This window comes from Sardina pilchardus, chromosome 17 (assembly GCF_963854185.1).
Source record: "Sardina pilchardus chromosome 17, fSarPil1.1, whole genome shotgun sequence".
Taxonomy (NCBI): domain Eukaryota; kingdom Metazoa; phylum Chordata; class Actinopteri; order Clupeiformes; family Clupeidae; genus Sardina; species Sardina pilchardus.
This window is the reverse complement of record NC_085010.1, coordinates 14,192,278-14,201,872: the sequence shown is the minus strand read 5'-3', so window position 1 is coordinate 14,201,872 and position 9,595 is coordinate 14,192,278. Positions and strand designations below refer to the sequence as shown.

The 9,595-nt window shown below is 45.8% G+C and overlaps 1 protein-coding gene across 1 annotated transcript in view; it reads left to right on the top strand.

Moving 5' to 3' along the window:
* The first annotated feature begins 1,287 nt into the window (after positions 1-1,287).
* Positions 1,288-9,595, top strand: part of mpped1 (metallophosphoesterase domain containing 1) — a 48,300-nt gene continuing 39,992 nt past the window's right edge. The window contains exons 1-4 of the mRNA XM_062518243.1: positions 1,288-1,435; positions 2,360-2,404; positions 2,809-3,251; positions 4,867-5,048. Coding sequence (XP_062374227.1) covers positions 2,393-2,404; positions 2,809-3,251; positions 4,867-5,048 — 637 coding nt within the window. The 5' untranslated portion in view covers positions 1,288-1,435; positions 2,360-2,392. The remainder of the gene's footprint in view (positions 1,436-2,359; positions 2,405-2,808; positions 3,252-4,866; positions 5,049-9,595) is intronic.

Below are 9,595 nucleotides of genomic sequence, written 5' to 3'. Positions count from 1 at the left end.
GTTCTCGACCACACCGGTGTCCATTTGACATTTTACTCTGTTTTTCAGATACAATCTAATCAAAGCCATGTAGTACCAAACTCTTTTAAAAGTATGTGAAACGGGTGCACTTAACATTGTTATTTACACTGCCTCGGTTCCACCCTGTAAGTCCGCACTCCAACTTCAAATCATTTAGTTCTTCTGTCCAGATCAAAGGATGGGCATGCTGGTTAGCCTCTCCCAAAAAAGCTGCCAGTTCTAAATGCTGTGCGTCCGCGGCTCTCTGGGATAATGATTGACTTGCCTGTGCAATGCCACCGGCTGAGTCTAGTCTTAAAATGCCCGAGCATAGCCATCGGGTGCGAGTATTGATAATTACTATATCATTCCTACTGTATTATTTTGTATCTCATCAATATTAGTCAGACCTACGTGTTCTTCCGTGTGTATTGCGGTGAATTGTTTGTCTTTAAAATGGATTGCCTTGTGTGAATCGTATTTAACTACTTAAAAAAAATCCTTGCAACAGTAAAAGTATGAAACAAAAATAAAATAAGCTGCGTGGTAAAAGTCGATATGTAGGGTATTACAGTAAATAATCCGAATTCATATTTCCCTGAAAAGAGACTGCGCAAAGTGTCGACCTTTGCCCTGAATCTACTGTACCTGGTGATCCGGGAGTGTTTAAAACGCATCGTGTGTGTGTGTGTGTGTGTGTGTGTGTGTGTGTGTGTGTGTGTGTGTGTGTGTGTGTGTGTGTGTGTGTGTGTGTTGCATTTTTGGGGCTATACAAGAATCATTACGCACAGAGAGGAAACTCGCCTAAAAATGCGTTTGTTCGACTACCAGCCCTAACAATTATATTTCTAATATGAAACATTCACCATTAAAGCCAGAAAAAATGTGTCATATTACTGACAATTAGAATGGATTTATATGCAATAAGGATGGACTGATGGAAATATAACTGTCCACAGTGTATTTGTAGTGAGAGATTACTGTGATAAGAAACTGTATCCTAAACCAGGCTTGGGGGAATCTTCGCAATTGGAAGACTGTAATTTCTTCGACAATGACAGCGCTCTCTACATCAAAGAGCGCCATCTCCCTCAAATAATCAAACCCCCCCAGCCCCCCCCTGGCCAGCTTCTGATCGTTCCATTTTCTCTGCGTGCGCTGCGCTGCTCTGAGGAGCTAGAAAGATCCAGAGCACGAGAGCGCCAATAAGGGGGAGTGTCTCCGCGAGTGCACAGCGAAACACAAACCGGAGCACCACGCGGAGCCCGTTCAAACCAACAAGCGCGACTCTCGAGAGCGGCGGTCTCACATCTCTGACCTCTCGCGTTTTCCCCATTGATTTTTTGAAAGCGGATAGGCCGAGAGATCACCGGGAAAATCTCCGTTATCACGAATCCCCGCCTGACGTCTCAGCTGGGAGGCTCAACCAGTCCAGGTTGGTTGTTTTTTTTCCTCGCGACTGCAGCGAAGAGAGCTTGCTGGGATGCATCCCTGATTGAGAGCGTAGAGACTGCGTCTCATATTTTGTAATTCAGTGGATAGTCAACGCTACGGGCTAATATCCACACACTGCGTATGTCTAGTGAAAGTAACAACTTAATTGATTCATTCCACCAACTGAGATAGGATAAGGAAATCACTCGTGTGACTGGGCAGCATTTCTCATCAAAACAGAGTGCTGTCAGTCGGAGTTTCGGTCGGAAGGTTTAATCTAGAGCGCATGGAGCTACTGTACCCATAGGTCCGGTCTGTGTGCAGCACAAACCCTCAGTAGTGAACACTAGGAGTGTGACAGCAAGTTGTCATATCCTTGCGAAGTTTATGGAAAGGTATAACATAGATTTTTAAAACGTTAAGCAGGCTTTATCGTGCGGTGCCATTTAACTTCGAAAATGCTTTTTCGTCACAAATAGAGGACCTCTACTGTAAAATTAAATGGGCCATATATTGTTATTACTGTCATCCTTTAATTTACGTGATAACATAACTATTCTCTTTTTTGTATCAGTATAAGGTTCAACAGCAAACTTTATTTTCAACATATCATTGTCTCCTTGTAATTTCTCAAACTAGTGAACGGGTGAAGTCGTGTGTCTTGAGTTGGTCTGTTTAGTAATTTTTAGATGGCAGTTTCAGTTTCGACAGGGTGCCATGTTGCATATAGAAGTTATGTCAAGGTATTATGTTTGTATAATATAATATATTTGTGTAACATGTTCCTGAGAATTAAAACAGCAAATTGTATAAGCAAAACATTAAAAACGTAATTGTATTTAACTAATGTCATAGAAATGATGTAATTTAATAAATGTGTTGTGAGATAGTAGGCTACAGCAGTTCTGCTCTTGTGCAATTATAGCGGCTGAGGAGAGTGGGAAGACTGAAGTTTTATATGAGAAGAAAGGTGAAGGAATATTTTCAATAACTGTAATAAACCTGCATTTTCACTGTTCAACTGTTCATCTTCATGTTGTTCACTGTTTATATAAGTGCAATTATACACATTTGACTTACATCAAGGACTTGTTGGATGCTTTTTGTAGGATATACTGTACTGTATTTCATAAAATGCAGTGCACTAATGGGGGCATTGTGCCAGCTTTTATGACAATATGACAATGTTAATCTGTAATGTGATGGTTTTTGTGGGTTTTGTATGGTAATGATTTGTGTGGTTTCAAATGCACAGATATGGGACTGTGGCTGTTTTGATAATCAAAGCTCAGAGCATGCACTGAATTCATTTTTGAAAAACACGGCTGACCCCTCCGACCCTATACAAGTATTCCCACTATTCCCCCCTCACAGGTGCCCAGTGAGTATTTTGGAGGAGGAGGACGAGCAGGGGCAGGATGCAACCAACGCGTCCCAGCCGCGTGCCAGCCAGGCGGGCAAGACACTGAGGACAAGGGGCCCCCCTGGGTCTGGAGCCCCTCCGACGCGGCCCCCGCCCCGACTGACCCCCAGTCCCAGCAGGCCAGCAGCCAGCGCTACCCGTGCTCCGCCCTGCTCCGCAAGGCAGCGGACACGCCTTCTAGCGCCCCGTCGGTTGCCCCGGCGCCGGGCGTTGCCATGGCGTTCACTCTGTCGGAGATCATGGCGGCTCGACGACAGCAGCAGCAGCAGCAGCAGCAGAGGGGTGGAGCGGCGCGCGGGGTGGTGGAGGTGGACGAGTACAGCTCCAACCCCACCCAGGCCTTCACCTTCTACAACATCAACCAGGGCCGCTTCCAGCCGCCACACGTCCACATGTGAGATGGGGTCTTTTCGCTTAAATGCTCTTTTTTTTAACTTGTCAGTCCTCACTACAAACACCTTCATCCTTCTTGCTTTCATTCTTTCTGTCTTTATTTTTTTCTTTCTTTCTTTCTTTCTTTCTTTCATTCATTCTTTCTTTTTTCTTTCTTTCTTTCATTGTCTTTCTCTCTTTCATTCTTTCTTTCTGTCTTTCTTGCTTTCTTTCTTTCGATTTTCCTGTCTTTCTTTTTTCACCTTCTTTTTAAATGTCTTTCTTTCCTTTTAAGTTTCTCTCTCCTTTAAGTTTCTCTCCTCCATATCTTCCATTCTTTGTGGTGTTCTCTCCTTACTCTGAAACTTTATTCTAGTCTTTGTTTCATCTGTCTTTCTCTTTGCTGGACTACTTTTCCTTTCCCCTTTCCTTCCTGTCCCTCGTCTTATCTTTTCTTTTCATTTCCTTTGTCACCTTTTCTTTTCTTTCTTTCTATTGTTCTGTCTCACATTCTCTCCTCTGCATCTCTCTCCTCTCTTCTCTCTCTCTCTCTCTCTCCCTCTCGTCTCAATCTCTCTCTATCTGTTCCCTTGTGTTTTTCCCTCTGTCTTTATGACTCATGCTCCACCATGTTGTACGTACAGCCGCACGCTCCTCTGTAGTTTGCCGCGCCTAGAGCAGGTATATATGCGCTGCCGCCGCGAGAACCAGCCGAGCAGGCAAGGCAAGGGAAGGCAGCGCGCGAGGGCTGAATGACCCAGCAGGAGGAGCTCTAAAGTGGGCCACTCTTATTCAAAAGTCCCCCCTCTCCCCCTGGAGACCCCGCGCCGCTGCCTCTCTTGCTGCCGCGGTGGCTGCTTCCGCGCCGCGCTCGCTACAGCGGGTCGCCCTGCTCCCGATTCCCACTGGGCCTTTGTCTATGGTTTTTTTTACCTCTCCGTTGTCACCAGGCGTTCGTCTTGTTTCGGTTTCTGCTCAGGGGCTTCTTCTGGTTTTGTGTCTTTTTTTTTTCTTCTTTTTTTTCGAGAGGTTTTTTAGATCTCTGTTTTTCATAAGATACTTCAAAAGAACTTTTTTTGGAATGTTTACCAAAGACAACTCTGTGTCCTTCCTCTCTCTGCACTCACTTCATCTCTCTCTCTTTTTATATCTGGCCGTGACTTTTCTTTGACTTTTGACTTTTCCTCTGTTTGTCTTCCTGTCTGTCCTTCTCTTTGTCTATCTGCTTTACATTACATTACATTACTTTTGGCTGATGCTTTTTAACCAAAGCGACTTACAGTACAACATGGTACAAAATGTTTAAGCTTTTAAGGGAAATTCTAACAACAAATTTTACAACAATAAACAACAACCACAACAAGTGCATTGATGAGTGTAGTAAGTGCATCAATAAGTGCAATTGTCTATAAGACAAGACTAGTTGTAAGTACTGCTTGAGAGAGGAGATGTTCTCTGAAGAGCTGCATGGGTTTTCAGGCGTTTTTTGAAGATGGAGAGGGATGTCCCTACTAGTGCGTTCCACCAACGAGGAACAACAGATGAGAAAAGTTTACCCTGTGTCTGTCTATATCCTCCCAATGTCTGACTTTCTCTCTCTCTCTCTCTCTCTCTCCCTCTCTCTATCCCTCTCCCAGGGTGGATCCTTTGCCACATGACACCCCCAAGCCGCCTGGTTACACACGCTTTGTGTGCATCTCGGACACACACTCCCGCACCGACGCCATCCACATGCCCTACGGCGACGTCTTCATCCACGCCGGGGACTTCACTGAGCTGGGCCTGCCCAGCGAGGTCAAGAAGTTCAACGACTGGCTCGGTAAGGGCGCGTCTCTTTGACAGCGTTTAGAATGCAGTAACTAAAGCAGTATTTGCACTGAGATCTGATTGACCTTATTGGGTGTGTAGCAAAAAGAAAATAGCGCAAGGAGCAACAATCGATGCAAAAGCAAAAAAAAAAAAATCATAATCTGTGTCTTTTTTTTAAGTATATTTTTTGCCTTTACTGTTATAGGACAGTGAAGAGTAGACAGGAAGTAAGTGGGAGAGAGAGATGGGGTGGGATCGGGACATGACCGGAGGTGGGAATTGAACCTGGGTCTCTGTGGGCACTCGGACCCGTATATGGCACGAGCGCTGTAGCCTGTTGCGCCACAGCGCCCCCAGGGTGTGTCTTTGACGGCCTTTAGAATGCAGTAACTAACAGTAACAGTATTTCCACTGAGATCTGATTGATGGGTGTGTAGAAAAAAGAAAATAGTGCAAGGAGCAACAATCGATGCAAAAGCAAAAAAAAATCTGAATCATCTGAGCTCAGACTCTATCACGGACCTGATACACACACACGGACATACACTCACATGGATACACACGTACATATAATCATGCACCTACTAATGAGAAAACAGCATAGCTTAAATTGCAGATGGAAACAGTAGGATATGCACAACATGTAGAATTACATTATCTTTCTCTCCCTCTCTTTCTCTCTCTCTCTCACACACACACACACACACACACACACTAACACACACACACACACACACACACACACACACACACACACACACACACATACCTGAGTTGCATCAGAAAGTGCCACAGTAATATCCTCTCACAGCTGTTGTCAGAAGTATGGTACGGTTGCACAACACAGTCTGTAGCCCAGCTCTGCTGTGTATACCGTGTACTGCAGTGCTGTCGTTTGAGAGAGAGGAGAGGAGAGGAGAGGAGAGGAGAAGGAGAGGAGAAGGAGGAGAGGAGAGGGGAGGAGAGGAGAGGGGAGGGGAGGAGAGGAGAGTAGAGGAGAGGAGAGGAGAGGGGAGGAGAGGAAAGGAGAGGAGAGGAGAGGAGAGGAGAGGAGAAGGAGGCAACAAGAAACAAGAGCAATGGCTGTGTAGGCGAACAGGAACCCCAAGAGACACAAACACTGGGGGGAAAAAAACCCGTAAGAGAGACAGATGTTGTGAGTGAGAAAAAGAGATGTGTATTGAGGAGAAGTGAAAGAGGGAAGAGAGGAGAGTGGGAGAAAGGGACATTTCCTCTCCCCAAGGGAAGACAGTAGTGGCGGTCATGGTATGTGTGTGTGTGTGTGTGTGTGTGTGGGGGGGGGGGGGGGGTGCGCCTGTGCATGTGTGTTTGTGTGTGTGTGTGTGTGTGTGTGTGTGTGTGTGTGTGTGTGTTTGTGTGTGTGTTTGTAGGCAGGCAGACAAGTACTGTAAACTTACCCAGAGGACAGACCACAGGATATGTGTGGACCCAGAAAGTCTTTTTCTCTTGCTTTAAGGGCAGCATTTTATGAGTCTCTCTCTCTCTCTTTCTCTCTCTCTCCATCTCAATCTTGCTCTCTCTCACTCTCTTTGTTTGTCTGTATGTATGTCTATCTCACTCTCTCTCACACTCTCTCTCTCCCCATCTCTCTCTTGTTCTCTCTCACTCTCTTTGTTTGTCTGTATGTATGTCTCTCACTCTCTCTCTCTCCCCATCTCTCTCTTGTTCTCTCTCACTCTCTTTGTTTGTCTGTATGTATGTCTATCTCTCTCTCTCTCTCTCTCTCCCTCCCGCAGTTCAGTTCTCTTAAATCTCTATAAATATTTATAACCTTGAATTCTTCTCCTTTTCTTTTGGAGTCTCTTTGCATTTCTCTCTCTCTTTCTCTCTCTGGTTTGTGTGTGTGTGTGTGTGTGTGTGTGTGTGTTTGTGTGTGTGTGTGTGTGTGTGTGCCCGCGTCACATACACTGCCCTTATTTATTCTGTTCTGCTCCTCAGAGATACTCATGATTTACTTTTTACTTACCCTGCAACTCTTTCATAAACACACACACACACACACACACACACACAAATATACATTCAGACATACTTTTGCACATCTTCTGACACATAGAGACAGTGAGACATTGGTGCATGTCCAACACACACACACACACACACACACACATACACTACACACACACACACACACACACACACACACACACACACACACACACACACACACAAACACACACACACACACACACACACACACACACACACACACACACACACACACACACACACACCTGCCCTTCAACTCGTTACACACACACACACACACACACACACTATCAGCAAACAAGCAAACATGTTATTTATGTCTCTCCCCTTGTTTCCGCTCCACATTCTGCTCTCCGCTGTCCCCCACACACTTCACTCAGGGACGACTCCACACCACTCCACTCTCCCAACACGCCATGCCAGCTCCTTCCCTCTCTTTCACTCTCTATCCTCCTCTCCTCCTCCTCTTCCTCTCCTCCTGCCTTCCCCTCTTCCTCGCCTCCCCTCTCCCGCACGGCATGCCAGCTTCTTCTTCACTCTGTCTCTTTTCTCTCCTCCTCCTCTACCTCTCCTCCTCTCCTCTCCCCCTCTCCTTCGCCTCTCTGATGTGGGTAGCAGGCAGGTGGCTGGCAGGCCTGGCAGGTGCCCAGGCTTTAGTTAGTACCACTGGGGCGGGGGAAGAGGCAGGTAGAGGAGGAGGAGGGGGGGGGTGGCAGGGACCTGTGCCCAGGAAGAGGCTCCTCAGGCTGGGCAGGCTCCGATCCCCGTCCACCCCTGGTGGCTCCATGGCCTCTGGAGACCATTGGGGCTCAGTCAGGTGTCCCGTTCCTGGCACAGAGAAAGAACATCGTGCTTCGCTCTCCTCGGATACAGAGATAGGGCTGTGGAGCCAAAGATTATGGGATGCTTTGTTAGTGTCTGAAGGAAACAGATTGTGGAAATCTTACCGCATATATTGATATAGGTATTGTAGTTATATACAATTACCAAATAGGTACTGTAAATAAATGAAATAAAAAGAACTTTAAAGAAGAAGTCTGAAAGTTGAATGGAACAAAAAATAACGAATGGAATGGAAGAAAACATTGATCGAGTCAATTTCTGTATTTGTTCTAGTGCTAGTCAATTTTCTATGTTTGTTATCATGGAACTGGTCTGTAATAGGGATAATTTAAATGATAATGAAACACATTTGCAATTATTCGCATAACCAAACACACAATAAAGTCCTTCTGTTTCAATCCAAGTCACTATGACATGTTGCTCCAGTATTGAGATGTTTATTACACATCAATTACATAGTAATAAGCCTGTACACGCTCAGCAGTATCAGTTGCAATGGAATAGGAACTTTCCAGAATGGAGAGGTATTAAGTGTTAAGTGCCGGCCTGGAAAATACACAAAATGGTTTGGTTTGGTAGTTTGCTTCAGGCTGATCACTTAAGCAGAATGCAATTTCTGCTGCTTTTAATGTGTTTGTGAACTTTGGCAGGTGTTACCTAAACAGTGATAACAAGCATCTCATTTTTTTTGCGAGGAACACCAACTCAAACCCCGCCTGACTCCGACTGCGCTCGGAGATAAGCGTGTTCCATTTAGATAGATCCATCCAGGTACTCGTCGTGCCCGAGGCTAACTACTCCGACATTTCAGGTGCCCCAGTCAAGCGCGGAAATTTGGAGGGCTGTTGAACGCCACTCACCCGGTGCTTCTCGAAGCGGCATATAGTTAAAGCACATACAGGTGCGCATAGAGAGCCCGTTCAAATAGCCTGAGAGTCAGGCAGTTGTTGGTCTATCATAGACGCACTTGACAAGTCAACGCGCACAAGTGTGTGTGAATGGAGCTTTTAGCCGGTGCTTTTAAAAGCAGGGCTAAGTGTGTGTTTTTTTCCTCCTGTGAAAGGCAGATGGTTCTTAAGCTATGTCATATAGCCAGGTCTGCTAATAGAACTCACTGCAGGCCCTGGCAGACATACTGCCCGTGAGCACTCACTATATTCTAGGACCTGGCATCTGTCACACTGGGCTGGGATGGAGCAGTAGGACTCTTATGAGTCAGGAGACTACCTTAGCAATTTTATTGTATGTGTGTGTGTGTGTGTGTGCGTGTGTGCGTATGTGTTTGTGACTGTGTGTGTGTGTGTGTGTGTGTGTGTGTGTGTGTGTGAGTATGTGTATGAGGAAGACGGAGAGAGAGAGAGAGAGTATGTGTGTGTGTCGTGTCTATGCGTGTGTGTGTGTGTGTGTGTGTGTGTGCCCATTGTATCCTTGTTGAGTGTGTGTGGACTGGAGCATGAAGCGGGCACTAGATGTTCTGTGCGTCCTCGTTAAATATGGATCTCTCTGAGCAGCAGGGGACGAGAGAGGAGGAGAGGGGAGGGGAGGCCACTGTAAGAGCTAGGGTCAGGAGTCCAACAAGACACTGTTTCAGTGGTGAACTTCAGTGGTTTCTTTTTCTTTCTTCCTTTCTTTCTTTCTTTCTCTTTCATTCTTTCTTTCTCTCCCCTCCCTCCCTCTTCTCCTCAAACTCTCTTTTTTGTTCTG